The 19,085-nt window shown below is 40.3% G+C and overlaps 3 protein-coding genes across 5 annotated transcripts in view; 1 reads left to right on the plus strand and 2 right to left on the minus strand.

The window, feature by feature from the left end:
* lrch2 (leucine-rich repeats and calponin homology (CH) domain containing 2) overlaps positions 1 to 1,806 on the minus strand; it is a 32,887-nt gene extending 31,081 nt beyond the window's left edge. Inside the window, exon 1 of one of the 2 annotated variants that reach the window (XM_087178025.1) lies at positions 1,524 to 1,806. In XM_087178025.1, the coding sequence (XP_087034151.1) occupies positions 1,524 to 1,767 (244 nt within the window). In that variant the 5' untranslated portion in view covers positions 1,768 to 1,806. The remainder of the gene's footprint in view (positions 1 to 1,523) is intronic. The other variant, XM_023421489.2, reaches the window with a different exon arrangement.
* Positions 1,807 to 3,174: 1,368 nt separating this feature from the next.
* Positions 3,175 to 13,297, plus strand: LOC111666263 (U2 snRNP-associated SURP motif-containing protein). Its single transcript, XM_023421563.2, has 24 exons — positions 3,175 to 3,296; positions 4,364 to 4,448; positions 4,663 to 4,774; positions 5,135 to 5,244; positions 5,404 to 5,471; positions 5,566 to 5,690; positions 5,783 to 5,847; positions 5,929 to 6,094; positions 6,176 to 6,375; positions 7,034 to 7,077; positions 8,451 to 8,555; positions 8,655 to 8,721; positions 8,982 to 9,151; positions 9,248 to 9,410; positions 9,539 to 9,618; positions 9,713 to 9,800; positions 9,890 to 10,018; positions 10,168 to 10,357; positions 10,655 to 10,735; positions 10,811 to 10,874; positions 10,988 to 11,138; positions 11,541 to 11,651; positions 12,635 to 12,813; positions 12,909 to 13,297. The coding sequence occupies exons 2-24, from the start codon at positions 4,371 to 4,373 to the stop codon at positions 13,027 to 13,029; spliced, it is 2,667 nt and encodes an 888-aa protein (XP_023277331.1). The 5' UTR covers positions 3,175 to 3,296; positions 4,364 to 4,370; the 3' UTR covers positions 13,030 to 13,297.
* The window catches only part of wdr44 (WD repeat domain 44), a 12,006-nt gene continuing 4,773 nt past the window's right edge, over positions 11,853 to 19,085 (minus strand). For both annotated transcript variants that reach the window (XM_023421562.2, XM_023421561.2), the window contains exons 5-20: positions 18,594 to 18,742; positions 18,378 to 18,473; positions 18,110 to 18,246; positions 17,460 to 17,543; positions 17,243 to 17,349; positions 16,652 to 16,803; positions 16,432 to 16,570; positions 16,273 to 16,337; positions 15,997 to 16,113; positions 15,752 to 15,874; positions 15,456 to 15,647; positions 15,228 to 15,329; positions 15,002 to 15,117; positions 14,755 to 14,882; positions 14,514 to 14,648; positions 11,853 to 14,426 (exon numbers count right to left, since the gene is read on the minus strand). In XM_023421562.2, coding sequence (XP_023277330.1) covers positions 14,338 to 14,426; positions 14,514 to 14,648; positions 14,755 to 14,882; positions 15,002 to 15,117; positions 15,228 to 15,329; positions 15,456 to 15,647; positions 15,752 to 15,874; positions 15,997 to 16,113; positions 16,273 to 16,337; positions 16,432 to 16,570; positions 16,652 to 16,803; positions 17,243 to 17,349; positions 17,460 to 17,543; positions 18,110 to 18,246; positions 18,378 to 18,473; positions 18,594 to 18,742 — 1,931 coding nt within the window. In that variant the 3' untranslated portion in view covers positions 11,853 to 14,337. The remainder of the gene's footprint in view (positions 14,427 to 14,513; positions 14,649 to 14,754; positions 14,883 to 15,001; positions 15,118 to 15,227; positions 15,330 to 15,455; positions 15,648 to 15,751; positions 15,875 to 15,996; positions 16,114 to 16,272; positions 16,338 to 16,431; positions 16,571 to 16,651; positions 16,804 to 17,242; positions 17,350 to 17,459; positions 17,544 to 18,109; positions 18,247 to 18,377; positions 18,474 to 18,593; positions 18,743 to 19,085) is intronic.

The raw sequence follows: 19,085 nt of genomic DNA on the forward strand, positions 1-19,085 counted from the left end.
ATGGTTCATTTCTGGTTTGCTATCCCTTGCAAGCAATGAACAGGGTTCATTCACTCACACTAAAAAGCATCATTCTGCATTCATGTCCAAAATATGATGATATTGATGACAAATCTGTTATCAATGATTTGTCTCAAGAGGTTGCAGCCCAGCTTATTATAATGTAATGTAATGAGTATTTTACACTTTACTACTAATATTTTAACTTTACTTTAAATCTGTCAGTTTTCCAGAAGGGTAGGATTTTTCTCTGGTTTGGAAAAAACTGTCTGGGTTTGAAGAGGTACCAAAATCTTTGAGCAGAAAATTTAAATCCCCTGGGGTTAGGGCTCTCCAATGAGCCAGCGGCTTGCCAGAGTAACACCATATGGTATGTGGACCCCTCAGAGGAGGAGAGTATGATTCTGAGATCCAGCTACATCTAGAAGTCCATGATAATGACTGAGGAGGTTCCCATAATAATCAATGAAAAAATCAGTTTTAGTATTATTCATTCAAATTACCTACAGTAATAAAATGTGTATTTCTGTACTAACACATCCTACATAGGGTTCCTTGGAGTTAAATGTTATCAGCAGCATGGTCCATCATGGGGTCCTTTCTGTTTAAAACTTAGTGTAAGCCCTTTTCCACACAACCATGTTTAATACAAATTAGTATGTATGGCCTGACCCTGATAACACAGCCTTCAGAAAACGTGAGTCTAATACTGACCCACTGACTGACATGGCTATTAGAATACAGAATAAGATTGGCTATTATTCTAACCACCTCTTGCAGAAACGCAATAAAATGCATGAAACAAAGATCAGATAAAAAGCTATCAACCAACATATGAAGCCAAAAACGGACCGGTGTCTTCTTCCTCCTCTGACAGATTCTGGGTTGTATGGGCACACATGCACCCAGGCAGGGAGGGAAGCAGGGGGGTGAGGCTGCAAGTACCCCCGCATCTTTTGTCTGGTTTTACCGAAAATGAAAGAAAGCATGTACATGTATCACATGCTCAGCGCAAATGATATTCAGGGAGTAAGAATTTACACCCTGGCCTCTCGGTTCATTCATATTCTGCTCCTGCTGTCCGGTGCCAAATCAACTGCAGCTCGGTGTGCAAACCACTGCACAGCGCCTGACTTGGGTGCGCCTGCCGTCTCATTCATGTGTCTCAAGGGGGGCTGAAAAGCTGAAAGCTATCGGCGTCGACCAAAACAACCACACAGCAGCAACAGAAGCCCCTTGCGCAGTAAACTAGTGTGATATATGAGCCTGAGTGGACGTTAATTACAACCAGGATGTAGCCTATGTGTGCATTTACACAAGCCAGTTCAGTGGGCGGAATATCCCTTTAAATATTGTCACTTAAACGTTAATGCGCCTCTATCCACAAAATCAGACAAAAATCCACACACAAAGCGGGCGTGTTGCATTCACTTACACATTAATCTACATGCACATTTTTATATGAAGCCCACCGGGACGGACTCTCGTGGTCTCCGGTGGACCATGCATGCACGGCAACCCACCTGCTTGTGTTGTATCGGTCAGATCGTAGCTCATCCCCGGGTACTCTCTCAGCTTCCTACCGCTCAGGTTCAGTATCCCCGAGCACACGGCATCATCCAGAGCCCGGTCCAGGCTGCGGGCCGTGTGGTGCTGCTGCTGGTGCTGCTGAAACTGGCTGATGCCCGGGCTCCAGTGAGGTCCGCTAGAGTAGTGATGGCTTTGTAGCGCCGTGACAGCTCCCACACCTCCCTGACTAGACGCCATTTTCGTAAAAAAGAAATTACTCTAACAATAATAACAGCGCACAGCGGCAGTTTCTCCGCCCATGCGCATACAGGGTACATTCCCGGGACGGACGCTAGGGGATGGGCTTCTGAGGTGGTGCTGCTGCTGCTGCTGCTGCTGCTGCTGCCGGTGATGATGATGATGATGATGATGATGGTGAGCAGGGTTTGGTGGCCATTTTAGGCTTTTACCCTTCTTCCACCTGCTATTACTAACATCACACCAGGGGCCCCAGTTGAGCACACATGGGGCAAGGGCTGATCATGAAATATCATTTTCATAATTGAGCTCCCAGTGTCTGAAGGCCAGTGGGTGGTTACTGACAAACTATGATTAATTACTATGATAAAAACAATATCACAAGTATTTAAACAATGCTGACTGTCCTGTGGTGCCATATCCTTCTGAACACTAATATGCATCAGATAGTCAATATGGCAGATAAAAAAAATAGTACAGCACCCTATAGCCTATAGACTTATGTACTAGCCTACAATCAGTTATCGATTATCATCTCTGAAGATAGTCACTGGCGATTGCCTGGCTGGTAAAGTCAGGTCAGCCCTGTGATACTTGTGATCAACTATGGCAACTTTATTTTAGCATTTACTCTCAAGGTGATTTCTCCCAGCTCCAAATTTCATTTGATTAATTGAAACTATGTTATTGTTCTCTCTGAAAAACAAAAAATTAGACCCTAAGAGCTTGTATGGTAATTTTTGGGGGGTTTCAGAGTTGTTATAAGTACACTGAATATAGTGAATCTCAATTTAACTTATTTGATATCTCTATTTACTGTGTGCTTTAGTATATTTCAGTTTATTTTAGTTTGTGTTCATGCATCATAGTTTTAATATCATCACTTGTCAATGGCCCAAATGTAGCCTATACTGTTAACTGTACTTGGCATGGCATTAAGTTGTCAAAACCTAAACTAGTCCGTTATATAACAGGATATGTAATATTAATGCAAACAAGTGATTAAATCAGATTTGTTATGGTTTCATTATAGGACATGTTATTATACGATGTGGGAATATTTTCCACCAGATATTTAAGGTTGTCTTTTGTCAACTTGTATTCAAACCTGAACTTCACTTTATTCCACGATGCACTTAATTTAGATCACAAAAGTTAGGAATAATTCTAAGGGTTTAAACCTCAGGAAAACGTTTCTTCACGGTTTTTTTCTCTCAACAAAAACTGTTCAAACCAGAAACTTTAGAAAAGTACATGTGTAGAAAAGCTCAGCATACATGGGAATATAAGCAGGAAGCAGCTAGAACATGAGGAATCTGACTTTAGGTAAATCAAGTTCCCATGAAAGATAATTTCTCTCTCATGAATATGTATGAGGACTCAGACAGCCTCGTTTATTATCGAGCACACCAACCAAGTAGGCGTCCTCACTCCACAGCTCCAGTCGGATGTCACGCCTCTTAGCATGTTGTGATAGAAATCCATTGTCGTCGCAACCAAAATGGTGCAGCAATAGCATGACACACATTGTAAGTTACAGTTTTAGCTAAGATATGGAGCTATGTGCATGCGTTGTTGTTTTATAATTTTTTGTGTGGTCTCTCGGTGCTCTGTGGCGTTATGGAGGAACACATTAGACCGTTATGTTAGCTAGCTGAGAACTGCATTCGCTGTATGTCATACGGGGTTAGCAGATGTTAACGATTAGGATAGATAGGGATGTTTGTATCTGTTTGGGTCATGAGATTGTGAAGATCACGGTAGATGGAGAAATAACGGCTGTATTAATATTACTTATCTAAAGGCTGACGCTACCTTCTCATCTCACTGCCGTCCAGCCACAGTTAGCAAAGCTAAACATTAATGTTAGCTAACGTTAGCAAAGTGAGGTGATAGCTGGTGTTAAGCCCAGGCCTTTTAAAGACTATCTGTGCTACAAATGGATAAAACAGCATCCAAAATATTTGTTGCAAGGTATTATCAAGTTGAAACCGCTACATTATGTGATGGAGTAGTTTGGCTGTAGCTAACATGACAGTTATTCAAATCCCAAGTTTCCATGAATGTGGGTAGAGAAAAGTACTGTTGTGTCTGTGCCTCACTCACTGTCTGTATCTACCATCTGACCAAAGAAGGGATAGTAAATGAAGGATGCAAATTAAGTGACACGACTGAAAACACCCCACCCTGTTCCCCAGAGGACCAGGGAGAGGTGTGTCACTGTTTATTGCACTCTACTGACCCTGAAAGTGATGTACAGTTTGTACAACATAAATCAAGGATGTCAGACCTTTTTGGATACATGTAACAGGAGTGCAGTAATTTAAACACTAAATGGGTGAAATGGTTTATATGCTTACTTTTAACTACTAAGTACAGTAGAAAGGGTTGAGTTGAACAATAAATGTAAGGGGATTATGTTATAGATGGAATAAATACAGTGGGGTCCAAATGTCTGTATGTTACTGTCATTGTTTTTCAAATATTACAAATTTAACTACTAAATTCTTACAAAATTAGCAGTTTGACAGTAACCTTTCCTTTATTTATATATATATATATTATATTATATTATATTATATTATTTATTTTGCAGTTTGAGGATGGCAGATAGAAAGGGAAAACCTGTCACTCCAATCAAAACACTCACAAAGAAAGAACAAGAAGAACTCAAGAAAAAGGTAAGGAGGTGCAGGAGGGTATAAAATTAGATATTATTTAAAACAAAACTGCATTTTGTAATATATATTTTGGTTGCATGTTTTCCAATAAATATATTTGTGAAATAAATGCATATTAGGATTCACAAATCTTAAAATTTTGAATGTGATCAACAGTGAATTAAGGGATAAAATAGATACTATATACAGTGCATGTTTTTGTGTGACCCTCTAGGAGGAAGAAAAAGCAGCGGAGGTTTTTGAAGAATTCTTGGCATCATTTGAGACCAGTGAGAAAAGCAGAGTGAAAACATTTGTCCGTGGTGGTATCGTAAATGCAACTAAAGGTCAGCAGCTAGGATTTCATGATTTTCAATCTAGCATTATGATATTATACAGCTACATCGCAATTCTCTTCCTCTGTCTGGACAAAAGATGAATTATGAGTTATCTCTTCCTAAAATGGGGAAAAAAAGAGAACTGAAAGTAATTATTACAGAATATCAAGCTGACTCAGGAGTGAAATAGTTCACCATATGAATTTTTTCAGTGCCCATATTTTTAGGATGTTTACTAAAATTCATTCACTAACAATAACCGAGCATTCTTCTGTTCTTACAGATATAAATTACTATTAACTCAATTACAGTTTCCACACCTAGTGAATTGTTAAGTTGTCAGTGTTCATGAATTTGTTCTCTTTGCAGAGGAGGAAGCAGCAGAGGTCAAGAAAAGTAAGCTGTATCGACCAGCTACGAAGTTTGTCCCTGTGTCCCAAAATGTTTTACCAGCATCATCTGCTGAAAGCAAAAAGTCTGTAAGTTTGTACTGGGATGTTTGTTTAATGAAACTGGAGTCAGTATACATGCAAATGTAATATTTATATGTTGCCCGTGACTTCTTACTTTGGTCAGCCCAGTTGGACAAATCAGTCAGTTGTAATAATGATCACAATGGCTGCCTGGTCATTTAACAGATATTTAAAAGAAAGACAGAAGAAAAGAAGAAGAGTAATCTTGAGCTCTTTAAAGAAGAACTTAAGCTGTAAGTGTAAATCTACCTGATTCCGCATTTCAGTTGAATCCGTTGTTGTCTTTTTGTCATACCGAAGCCTGTTTTTATATGTGAAAAATTTCAGAATACAAGAAGAACGCGAGGAAAGACATAAAAGGAAGAACAATGACCCCGGCGGGGGAGGAGGAGGAGGGGGAGGAGGAGGAGGAGGGTATGGGGATCTGGACATACCATTATCAGGGCGATCAAGTAAGAGTCCCTCTTCATCAGTGTCTGATTAGTTGAGAATGTCATTATCATCTAAATCATACTAAACTCAATCCCGTTTTTTTCCCCTACAGCATTATATGATGACCTAACAGTGCCAACGACCACTAACCTCTACATCAGCTGCATTAGCCCAAAGGTAGAGGAGCACACTGATATTGATTGGCTCAGGGCGGCAGAGAGGTACATTTCTCACTGATCACGTTTCATCATCTTTCAGATGAATGAGGAGATGCTCTGTAAAGAGTTTGGTAAGTATGGTCCCCTGGCCAGTGTGAAGATCATGTGGCCCCGGACTGATGAGGAACGATGCAGGACCTCCAACAGAGCCTTTGTGGCTTTCATGACACGGAAAGATGCAGAGAGGGCCTTGGCTGCACTTGATGGTACAGTTGAGACCCACTCCCCCCCTTTTGGCTTTTATTGTATGGTTGTGTGTCCACACTGACTCATGTTTTGTATTGTAGGTAAAGTGATTATGGGCTTTGAAATGAAGCTGGGATGGGGCAAACCAGCTCGCATTCCACCTCAGCCTCTCTACACACCGGTGGGGGTGAGGGCCACACCGCCACCTCCGTCTGGTCTGCCTTTCAATGCTCAGCCAAGGGGTCGCTTCCGCAATGACTTCACCAAGCCGCTGGGCATGTCTAAAGGGGAACTCGACAAGGTAAACTTGTCTCTGTTCTCTGGGGTGTTTGCATGACCATTTTGTCTCTAATGTGGAGTTTCACTTGGCACTATGGGCTCTTATATCTTAGTGACAAGTAATGAGTGTTGAAGGTGAAAATTAAGGAAGGATGAACCTTTGAAAAAGAAGACTGAAAATTCATCAATTGGTCTTTATGTTTAAATAAAATGCAATCAGTTCAAATTGCAGTGGGTTCTGCGACTGATTCAGACTATGACTAAGAAGCAAAACTGTAATTTGTCATAAATCACTTAAAAAAAATGGAAATCACGTTAAGATTATGTTGCATGTTTGTTCATTCATTTAATTTATCGCCTTGTCCATGTAGTGCGATTTTATAGGATGCTGGGGTATGGTAATGCACAAATTCAAAGTTAACAGTTTGACTGTGTATTCAAAGTGTTAATGCATCTTAGCCCTTTAATCTTATTTAATATCTTTAAATAAATTAGGTAGTTTAGATGGTGAAGCATTTTAGAATAATTTACTGCAGTAATAAAGCTGTGTCACCCTCCCCCCCATTTCACTGACTATGAATGCTATCGTGGTTTTCTATGCTGTATGTATCCTGCAGTGTTTCATCTGTACAAGTACTCACTTTTTAATATTTCACTATTTGGTTTGACTTCACAAACAGACTCTGTCCGAAGCCGTAGTCAAAGTGGTTATCCCAACCGAAAGGTACACACACTCTTCTTACTACGACTGACCAGCTGTTAATAACACAAGTGTTATAGGACAGAGGCTGTGGTGCTATGTTCTTATATCCATACACATTCTGTCATGCAGGAATCCCAGGCCTAAGAGCTGTTACTGTATTTGACATATGGGACATGGGAGTCAAGTATACACCTCAAACTCTTTGTAGTGTTGCAACACTTGCCATTGTCAGTGGACATTTTGACAGCTGGAGGCTCTTATCGTAGATGTCAAAGGTCCCTATGGCCTTAGATTTACATACAATGAATGTGCGTAGTATTTTTTTTTTAAGAGATATTTGGTGTTTTATCTTCTAGTTTGCTCAAATACCTCAGAAAATCCACATTGTTTCCGATATAATTTTAAGGTAGTTTTATGTGAAAAATGAATAGCAATAGACTTTGTAAATGACTGTTAGAGCCATGGATTTATACCAACATCTTTGAGCCCTGGGTTTCCCTTGGGTTGGCTGAGACACTGCAGACCGATACAGCTAGAAGGCAGATAGATTTAATATTAACCCCAGTCAGATTATGACAGAGGTAGCTGGATGCTAGTGCCATAAATCAAAACAGGTAATGTTTCAGGTTAGAGTAGTGATTAATATGAACGTGCAAACCGCAGTGGTAGATCAGACACATAACCTGCAACACTGCATGAACATACTGTACATTGATGCTCCAGTTCAGAGAGATTTCAGGCCCGAAGCCCCTGTCCACAGTAACTATTCTATTAGACTTGTGTTAAATATGTCTTGTTTCAGTTATTGTCTTAAAGCGTGAATTTTGAGGCCATCACATCTAAAGAACATATCTTCAACTGGGTGGCCATACAACTGAAATGCAGCTGTGTATGAAGTTTGTAGTTGAGACGAACCTTGTCAAGTCCAATGACTATATTTACAAAAGTCTTGCAGAGCCAAAACAATTGGATTCTTCTCATCAATCAAGGTAAAATGGCTAAATTCAAACTTTGGATTGGGGCTTTTAATCTAAGTGTTCATGAATGGACATTGTGAATGATTGCTTTTACCCCTTTCATGGACACAGTGACCCAGGATATTAAAATATGCTGACACAGTGTCTGTCCCACGTAGACGGCAGTAAATATATAGTTTTATATAGTGGAATGTCCCATGGGCTGTTACCTTATTATGTTCAACATTTTTTAAAATAGGGAATGATTTGACATGCAGTAACACTGTTCGGGTCAGTTGCATTCAGTTTGCCATTCAGTCAGCAGTTTGCAAGGGCCAGTAGTTCACTGTAAAGAGGTGTTAGATCTCATGCTTTAACTGACAGACATTGAGAGTTTTGACACAAACCCTGCTCTGATACTCTCCTCTTTCCCCTCAGGAATCTATTATTCCTTATTCACAGGATGATAGAGTTTGTGGTGCGTGAAGGTCCTGTATTTGAAGCCATAATTATGAACAAGGAGAAAAACAACCCAGAATACAGGTAAGCGTTGCTGTACCTGGTCATGTGTTGTTCTCCCAAGTGACCTTGTAAAGTACATATTTAATTAGCTCTTTTTTTTTCCTTTTTTTTTTTTCTCAGGTTCCTTTTTGACAACAAAAGCCAAGATCATGTGTACTATCGCTGGAAACTGTTCTCAATCCTCCAGGTATGTCTTTGGAGCAAAACTTTCATTAAAAAAAAAAAAAAAAAAGGTGCAGCCTTCAGGAGTCCATCAGGAAGAAATAAAAATATTTCTATACTAATCTTTTACATGTTAATCTCATTTTAATGAGGAATATCCATTAGAGTCATGCTGTTTTGAAGAGTTACAATTCCTTCCACATAGATTGTTTTACTCCATCAAAATCCAGCTGTGGTGTATCCCTGTGTAAGCATCCATGTATCTGGCCTTCATCTCTATCACAGGGAGAGTCCCCAACAGAGTGGAGAACCACAGATTTCCGTATGTTTCGCGGAGGGTCTTTATGGAGACCACCTGTCCTAAACAACTACTCGCAGAAGGGTGAGGAGAGGGCAGAAGTGGAGGAGGACGCTTCCCCCGAGGAGGAGGTGAAGAAAGGGCAGCTCAGAAATGAGTAAGTGTGTCTAGCAGGCACAGCGACATTTCCGTTTGTAAGCTGAGTTGATGTAGTTGAATGTAGACCTGTTCTTCTTCTGTACACACCGTTCAGGCACAGACAGAGACTGGAAACGTTGCTTAAAGAGCTCACGCCAAGCAGAGGAGACATTGCCAATGCCATGCTGTTCTGTCTGGAGCGAGCAGATGCAGCAGAGGAAGTAGTGGGACACATCACTGAATCTTTTTCTTTGCTTCAGACGCCCCTTCAGAAGAAGGCTAGTGGCATCTCTTTGAGTCTTTTATTTAAAAAATAAAAAAAATGTACACAGAACACCTCTGTAAAGTATAGGTGATTTAACTCACATCATGTTTTACTTTTTTTTTTTTGTCCTCGTTCCCACAGGTTGCCAGATTGTATCTAGTGTCAGACATCTTGCACAACTCATGTGCCAAAGTAGCTGGTGCATCATATTATCGTAAATAGTAAGAGACTTTCGCACAATTAAGCTCCACACACTTATTGTGTTCTGTTTCTTCTCCATCTGACAGTCTTAAAGTGTTTCTGTCTCTGTCTCAGTTTTGAAACAAAGCTAACGCAGATATTTGGAGACCTTAATGCAGCACACAAAAACATACAAGCCAGGCTGCAGGCTGAGCAGTTTAAGGTAATCCCGTCTTTCATTTGCCTCACACAAGGACATTTACCAAAAAACAAGAATAACAACAGAAACCTTCTCATATCCTATCTCCACAGCAAAAGGTCATGAGTTGTTTCAGAGCATGGGAAGACTGGGCCATATACCCACAGCCTTATCTAATCCACCTTCAAAACATCTTTCTGGGCTTTGCCAAAGCAGGGGAAGAGTTGGCAGAGACAGCAGAGGTGAGCTGAATATTTATCTGCTCATTACAGACATTATAACCTTTTTCTAATGGCATTTTGTTCAAACATTTGAACATCATCTTCTTCTTGTTCGAATGTTTCTACACAAACAACCCTAAACGTATGTGCATTTGTGTGTCTCCTTGTAGGAAGTACCCTTAGATCTGGATGGTGCACCAATGGACAGCACACCTATAGATGGGTTACCTTTGGACAGAGCTCCTGTGGATGACCTGGACGGCTGCCCCATGGGTTGGGACCCTCTAGATGGAGTCCCTGTTGATGACATAGACGGTGTTCCTTTAGGAGTCGCCATTGATGACATTGATGGAATGCCCTGTGAGTCCACCACACATCAAAAGCACATCTTTCAACCACATCCACAGTTTCCTGTTGTCAATTTCTTTTTTTTTTTTTTTTAGATCGGTACACTGATCCACCCCCTTGTGTAGCTAAGTGTGCACTCTGATCTCCATGAGAACAGGGCATGAAAATACAGAATTTTCATACTGGGATTTTAAAAGCCATCAACATCATTAAATAGCAAACATAACCCATAAAATCATGGTGTGACTCATACCATTTATTTGATCACCTGTCCTTGTCCTGACCCGGCTATCTCTTTCTTTCCCTCAGTGGATGACAGCAATGCTCCTCTCTCCAGAGTGCCTTTGTCAAAGTGGGAGAAGACAAGTGATACGGGGACATTTTCTCAAGGTAAATTGGGTCAAGATCTGTATCATATCACTCTGCTCCCCGTGATCCTGCTCATCTTTCCCCTTTCTCTCTCAGCAAAGGCTGAGTCGAAGTGGGACATTGTGGTGGAGCAGGACAGTGAAGATGAAGTGAATGTAAGGTAAGACCCCCGTGGCTGGTTTCAATGCACTATCTGTGAAAAGCATGCACAGTATACATAAACAGTCAAATGGTATGGAAATTTTACAGTTCTCCTCTCCCTCACGGTGACAGTGTCAACTCCCAGGATGGAGATGAGGACTCAGAGTGTGACAGCAGTGATGACTCCTGCAGTTCATCCAAATATGACAGTGCAGACTTCCAGAGCTCCCTCAGAAGTTTTCAGATGTCTGAGAGCAAAAGGAAGAGGTTGAGAGAGTTGGAGGCAAGTGCATATCTTTCAGAAATATCTTTGTCTATCTTTATCTAGGTTAGATTAGCTGAAAACAGTGACTGTGGTTGTCATCCGGCAGTACAGACAATCCACTTTTGAACATCTCACCTCATACCATGCTCACCGCAATATCCTGTTTAAGCCAGAAGTATAGTATTTAATTCAGGAAGGAAGACGCTATTAAAATGTAGTGTTCTTGTGATTTTTAATTATCACCAGTTGTTAATTAGAACAATTAGAACCATAACTGCATTCGCACATTTGAATTCCCTTACACCAATTTACATTAGAGACTGTAGTTTGCAGCCTCCCTTCATCTTCTACACATTATGAGAATGTGTCAAGATATAGAGATAGTAAACATGTGGAACTGATGAGATTGATCTGACACAGGTAAAAGTTATGAAGATCCAAGATGAGCTGGAATCCGGCAAGAGGCCGAGAAAGTCTGGAATGAGCATACAACAACAAGTGGAGCACTACAGAAACAAACTGCTACAGAAGGTGGGCTACTGGACAGCTTCTACTAGCATAGCTTTGAATTAGTATTGCATGTTTGATTTGACCCTTTACATAGTCTTAAACTAACTTACCTCTAAACAGGAATTTTCCTGAATTATCATGACAGTTAATCACACACAATTCCTATTTACACCCAGCATTAATTCTGCTATGAGGGGTCTCTAAAGCAAAACTGCAAACAACTGTGATAGAAATATTTCTTTAATTGTGAACAATATGGGGCAAAATTTACAAAAGTGGTTGTTATCAGTTCCGTACATTAAAATTAGAATATCAATTGGCAGCGTATTGAACGGTGTTACTGATGTAAAGCAATCAAAACCATACACAGTTAATGTGAAACTGCATAGCCACGGGATTAGTAGTTTCAGATCTGCAGATTCAGTCCCGTGTGCACCATCTATAGGGACGCAAAGTCTAGCTAGTTTTTCTTTCTAACTTTTGTCTCTTTGTTGTGTTTTGTATTTTACAAGTTAAACATGCAAAACTGATGTTTTGTTTACTGGAGTACAGTTTCTGTTGAATGTTAAAGTTAGACCAGAGCTTACACTGTTTCAAGCATCCTCATGTGTCCGTTTCTCATGGTTAGCTTGGAGAAGAAGAAACTAGTTGTTAGCAAGGATTGACACTGTGGTTTAGTGGTTTCACTGAATGACCTGAACTGAATTCTGGAGAGGAAAAAAAATAAAAACCATGACTTTCTCAAACTGTAGGCATTAATGTTGATATGTATATATCTACAAGTCTGAAATCATGTTATTTTCCATTAATGTAGGTCCAACAGTTTAGCGTGTGTTGAACTGGTCTGACATTGACCAAACAGCTCCCCCTTGTGGAGAATCTAATCGCTATTGAGCACGAACGGGTTTGTTTTACAAGCCAGTTCCCATGTGATGTTTTGCATCTTAACAGACATAGAGGCCTATATCTGACTACGTTGGCATGTTTTACCCCGTCTACTATAGGAGTTTCAAAAAGATGAAGAGAAGAATGAGAGATCTACATCAAAGTCCAAAGATAGGTCGAAGGAAGACAGAAGGGACAAAGAAAGGAGCAAAAGAAGTGAAGATGGGGACAGAAAACAGGGACGGAGTAGAGATCCCGATGACCAGACTCGAAAATCGAGGAGCATCTCTCCTTTAAGGCAAGTGCCATGAGATGTTTTTGTAACGCACCAAGGAATTCACCCCAATTGTTGTTCTTGAAACCACTTAATCATATGTTCTACCCATTTAACAGGACAAGGTCTCCCAAATGGTCCAAACGTTCCCGATCACCATCCCCAGACCGGAAGGCAAGAAAGTCCAGGTCACGGTCACCGCACCGCTCCCACAAGAAGACAAAGAAGAGCAAACATTGACTCTCAACTCTGGACCTTGTCATCCATTAGCTTGCTGGTGTCCATGGGTTAGACAGTGCACTCCTGCAGTGCTCTTTAAACAGACTGACGTCTGCTCTCTTGGTCCCAACTTTAACTAGCCATGCAAGATTCAGCACTCTTTTGTATGATGAAGTTTGAACACTGTAACTAATTAAATATATTTTTGTTTTAATGTTTGTTTTTAAAATTATAACCAGAAATGTTGCTGCAAAGTTCTGACACTAAATAAATCCCTGTTGGTGATGAATGTGTGGAGGACATGATTGATAGGGCCAGGTACCAGAAAATATTTATACTATTTCTCTACTGAATTACTGACATTGATTTTTCAAGGTTAAAAAAAGGTTATCAAGAAGAATTTTTGTGTGGATTTTTATTGAGGAAATTAATAGAGCATCATTTGGTTCTGTTTACAAAAGCAGTAAGTATGCAATGTTACACAGTAAATTTACAATACTATTTTATATAATGAAATGTGCTTTCATTGATCAAAGAAATGTATCAAAAGTACTAAGAGCCAGTACTGTTTCTGAAAAATTTAAGATACCCAGCCCTAATCATTAGTTACCGTATACAGATTTCCTGTACCATATAGTTGCTGTCATCTGCTGAAATGTTTTGATATATTTTAGAGGAAAGCTTGAGAAGTTGAATTTAGAAAAGCGATCTAGATTTCGTAGGCACAAATAGTTTGTAAATTATATTTAAAACCACTTTGCTTTCGAGACAAATGGTTATATCTCTTTACACAAGACACATTAAAATTTGTGACTGACATTAGGACAGGGTCTTGCACTTTTTAGGAGTTAATGTAGTTTTTCTGAAATGTGATAGCAAAACAAAATGCCCATACTGTTACAAATAGCCTTCTAGCTATACTCAGTCTTGACCATACAGCTTTGAGTTTACACATACAGTACGCATCTGAGCAGATTAAGTTTCTGCTCAAACATCACACGCTTGGCATTTCTGGGCTCTTCTTTTTTTTTTTTCTTGATGCCAAACCATTCACAGTTGCTTGGTATTAAAGATAAAAAATAGTAATGTGACAGGGAATCACATCATGTTCTGCTTTGTAGAGTCCATTTCTTCCACCCATCCCCTCATCTTCTATTTTAAGGTCCCTATTATCCTGAAAAAGCTACAGACAGCTCTTTGTCTCAGAGCGATAATCATTAGGTAGTTGGGTGACAATGTACGACTCCCGACGGGCTGTCCTGCGTCCTTCAGGACCAACGTCCAACGGAGACAGGCCTGAACGTGAAGAGCTGACCAACTCTGACCTGCTCAGTACTTTTTAACATTGATGAAAACCTTGATGGCTCCAGTGAAGTCCGCAGAGAGAAGAACCTCTGTGTGATCTGTCTTAAGGGCACCTGCAAAGGACAGTGCAATTTTATAGCAATGAAATGACAGTCTTGGTGTTATGAAATCTTTACATGAATGAGTTCAAGTGGACTTACCTGAGGGTATGGTTTCTGAGTCTGTGGAGTCCAGGCTCTTACACTCTGCTTCTGGTTTCTCTGCCCCAGTTTCTTGAGGAACAATAAGGCCTGGGTGAGGCGCAAAAATGGCTGAGGTGACCACTGCGTTGTGTGCTGCAAGATAGGTAAAGCTTTAGTGACAGTTCAATCAAAAGGCAACACATTAATTAGACAAGTAGTAATAAAATGCTGTTTGTCATTCAACACACAGCACAGTTACCTTTAATCCCTTCCCAGAAGTCATTGCGGTCTCGTCGTACAGATGTGAATTTGCTCAGGTCGTGGTAAGTGCTCCAGATGTACACGTACTTATCCTCTGAGCCACTGACTATGAAGGAGTAGTCATGGCTGTAGGAAGATAGTCCCACAATAAACCAGTTTTAATAAACTAATAAACTATAGTACATGTTTCTAAATTTAGTTCAAAATGCTCAAGCCAGAACTACATGAAAGGGAACCATCCTCACCTGAAGCTCGCTTTGATCTGGCTGCTGCTGTTCACATAACCCTTGTATTTCATGGACAGAGACAAGTCCCTCAGGTCATACAGGCGAATGCGGGAATCATTTGAGGTTACCAAAATCTGTCAAGGGGAAAGAGGGATTGTGTCATTTAATAAATCTTTCTGACATACCTTATTACAGGGACATGAAACATACTGGAGATGTTTTTGTAATGGAAATAAGATGATACCTTATTCTCTCCAGGTAAAGGTTCAATGCCAGTGATTTTGCGTCCAACTTTGTTCCTGCCTCTTGTGGACCTCACATGAATTTGGGTGTGGTATTTCAGACGCTAGGTGATATGCAAACAGAAAAATACATTTGGTTCAACCTGGAATGAATACTGTCATGACAAAAATTGATAATAAGGACATAAAGAAGCCACCTATTTGCAGAGAGAAGTAGCTTGACTGGTTACCTCTGTGTCATAGAAGATGCATCGGCCATCGTAAGTGCCAATGACAGCATACTTCCCGTTTTGGCAGAAGTTAGCAGCAGTGATGAGGCGTGTTTGGCCATCCACCTCATTCCACAGCGCCACCTTCTTGTCTGGAATGTTCCAGAGCCGTAGCTTTCCATCCAGAGAGCCGCTTAAAAAGTATCTGTCATCCTGGGAAACAAGAACTGAGTGTTACTATAAATACAGTCTGGGAGTCAGAATGAATAGTTGTCTCATTTGTGCTGAGACAAGTAATGCAAGGTGATTCAACTTACTCTCGGATGAAAAGCAATGGCCGTAACAAAATCAATGTGCTGAAAGCAGCAGAGACACTCTCTCCTGGATATGTGCCATAATCTAACGGTTTTATCCATGGAAGACGAGAGCAGGAAAAAGTTCTAGATTGATTGAGACAAAAATAGACAAAAGTGGGACGAGAGATAAAAACCAGCAGGGCAAGCGTCTAAAATATATGAAGAGCAGGGACAAAAGGATGAAGACAAGACAGTAAGACCATCACCTTAGACCAGGACAAGTCCAACAGATCAGCTGTGTGACCCTTGTACTTGCAGAAGGGGACTTGACGGAAAGGGGCATTCCTATCTTCTGTGTCTGGGTCCTCTGGAGCACAACTTGCCTACGATAAGAGTACAATCTGTTATGAAGCCCCGGCGCCTCAAGACTGTAAAATATACAGTATTGCAATACTTGCACTATTAATAAAATACCTTAAAAATATTTTAATATTTTCAGGAATGACAACCCACAAATCAAAGGTGTTATTAATTTCACTCACCCCAGGATCAGTGTCAGATTTAGAGGAGCATAAACTTTCCTGAGACGGAGACGGTGAAACTCGACCTGGAGAAGCCAAAACAAAACAAATCTTATGAGCATCTAAATTAAAATAATCAATCATCACACAACACATAATCTTAGACACTCATGAGGCTACCTTCAGTGTTGTACTTTAATCTCATGTTATTGAAGTAGTCGAAGGCAGTCTTCAAGACCCAGATGCGAACCACATTATCTTGGCCTGCGGTTGCCAGCAGCCTACCACAGTGAGAGAACTTCATTGTCCAAACGGCCCCCTGAAGAAAAGAAAAAAAATAATATAATATAAGCATTGATTTGTGCACAGAACAAATTCAAAAAAATGGAGATCCTCTTACCATGTGCTCTCCACTCAGGTCCTGTACAACCTTAATCTGATCAAAGTCAAAGGGACCCTTGAAGCCGTGCGCTGCTTTGAACTTGGCAGGCCGGGTGTAAGGCATGCCCTCATCGTCACTTGATGACGGATCATCTGGATCTGTATGGAACACTGAGCCCGTACAAAACAAAAAGCGTAACTTAGATTATCAAAACTTCCCAGCAGCAGGAGTATTTATATTTCATAAGCATGTGCTGGCACTGTTGCAGTTCAGAAATTTAACAACTGCTCTGTACTAGGAGTTACCATTTTCATGATTATGTAGAGCTTGTTCAAGATCTAACAGCCATACTTTCAACAGTAAAACATCGTTTTTGGATTCCTCAGGGAACAGAAACAGTTTCATCACACTTTTATAATTCTACACATAGTGGATACATGAAGATTCACAGATGAGACAAAGCAAAAGTTCAATGAAGATAAATGATCTGTTTTATTAATTCAGTACTTTCTTGAAGTACTTTTAAGGTCGATATAAAAGAAAAAAGAAAATCTAGTTTAAAGCTGTACATTTACAATTTAGACACTTCTCACATCAGATTTCTTTTACCTTCATCACGCACACTTTTCACTTTGTTGACTGCCTTCTCTCCATATTCCTCAGCAAGATGCTTGGCTTTCTTCACAGACTTGCCCAGGAATTTTTTTAACTGGGTTCTGGTTGGAAATAAATGACAACAAATCATTATATTTATATACAATCTTGTGATAGAAGGGCGGGGAAATCAATTCCCAGCAACAAACAACAAGAAGTCATTAATGCTTACGTTTTCTGTTTCAGTTTTCCTCCATCTGTGTCTGTCAGTGGTGCCTGAGGCTTGTCATCATCATCCGACTGTGCTGCATCATTCCTGTGAGGAAAAAACATAACAAATCAGTTTCCTCTAGAAAATGCACCATTTGTTTTTACATGATGAGGCTTAAAAAGGATTTTCACAGTGGGAAAATGTTTTATTCATGTGTAAATCCTCCAAAGACAAGAATGCTGTCATGCACTTTTCCTGGAAGCTTGATTTGATGCTAACTTGTCTGGATTAAATATATTCTGTCCACCTTCGACTTTTTATTTTGTACAGTGTATTGTATTACTGGACAAAGCACTACTTATTATAGGATTTGACGTATGAAGCTGTCACTGTTTCTCCTTGTCTACCAAATGTCTGTTGCTTCACTAATTTGAAATGAATGACCAGTGGTTGTTTTTGTCTCTCCTGTCTGCTGCTGATGCAAGTCCTTGGTCAGTGAATGTTCGATTTTTCCAACTCAGAATTTGTGTTACACCTTAGCAATTAAGTCTTCAAAAACACACTTGGTTTCTCATAAAATACTTTATGGATTGGACAGATGACACTAGCTTCCTGCACCAATCAAATTTAACAATTCTGCAGCTAATACTGAGAAATTATATTCTGCTTACGCAATGTACTCCTTGGTCCTCCTCATGATATGCAGAGTGAGAGGGTTAATCCCAGCAGGAAGTTTCTCTTCTGCTTGGATTAGAGGGATCTCTTCCCCAGTGTCCAGATTCTTGATCATCACACTAGCCAGGATTTCCTATTTTAAGATAACACATAAATGTACATTTAGTGCATAGAGGGTTGGAGAAAGTAATGTGCAAGAGGCTGGGTTATGGCTTGGATTCAAACTGATAAAAAGGCAATAAAAAGAAATAGAGGGACTCTTACTTCATCTGTCAGTTCTCTACCAGAGTTGGACCTCGGACGCTGAGGGCCTGGAGTTTGTCCTCCACTCTGAGATGACGCCTGTTCATCCTCATTTTCCTAAAAAAAAAAAAAAAAAAAGAGAAAACGAAACAGGAAATGAAGATATTGAAACTGCTACACCATATGTAGTTTTGAGCAGTTCTGAATAAGCAACAAAAGGACAGCAGCCTCACTCACCTGTGCTGTCACCACCTTGTCCCCACTGGTGGCACTGGCCAGATCCAAGGAATGCTGCAGCTCTTTGGTCAAACTCCTCACTGTGCTGCTAGGAGACACCAGGCCGGAGGGCTCCAGACCATCACCGCTGACTGGACTGACCACAGACACTGAGCAATCATACAACAGCACACAACACTTAGAAACAGCACTTAGAAACTTAGACTCAGAAAACCTGGTCATCTATTCTGTCTGCTTTGCAGCTGTTTGTCATCATAGCTGATAAAGCATAATAATTAAATACATTTTGCATAGATTGCCCTCTGGTAAGTAAAACCTTCACTACAGAGGAGAGGATGCTGTGAGCTGTTCTCCCAATTCTTTAAAACACATATTTGTGGAAATTCATGTGTATATTGAGCAGCACTGGGGCTCCACAGGGGACTGTTATGGCTCCGTTCCTGTTCACCCTCTATACAACTCTGAGTCCTGCCACATCCAGAAATACTCGGA

Source organism: Seriola lalandi, unplaced genomic scaffold (genome assembly GCF_002814215.2).
Source record: "Seriola lalandi dorsalis isolate HSWRI2012SDOR001 ecotype SW California unplaced genomic scaffold, Sedor1 jcf7180002054672, whole genome shotgun sequence".
Classification (NCBI taxonomy): domain Eukaryota; kingdom Metazoa; phylum Chordata; class Actinopteri; order Carangiformes; family Carangidae; genus Seriola; species Seriola lalandi.

What these genes read in the sequence shown, in the direction of transcription:
- LOC111666263 (XM_023421563.2), top strand. Translation starts at nt 4,371, where the DNA reads ATGGCAGATAGAAAGGGAAAACCTGTCACTCCAATCAAAACACTCACA. An exon ending in CTAAAGGGGAACTCGACAAG is followed by an intron (nt 6,376 to 7,033) that starts GTAAACTTGTCT and finishes CTTCACAAACAG; the next exon opens with ACTCTGTCCGAAGCCGTAGT. An exon ending in TGACATTGATGGAATGCCCT is followed by an intron (nt 10,358 to 10,654) that starts GTGAGTCCACCA and finishes TCTTTCCCTCAG; the next exon opens with TGGATGACAGCAATGCTCCT.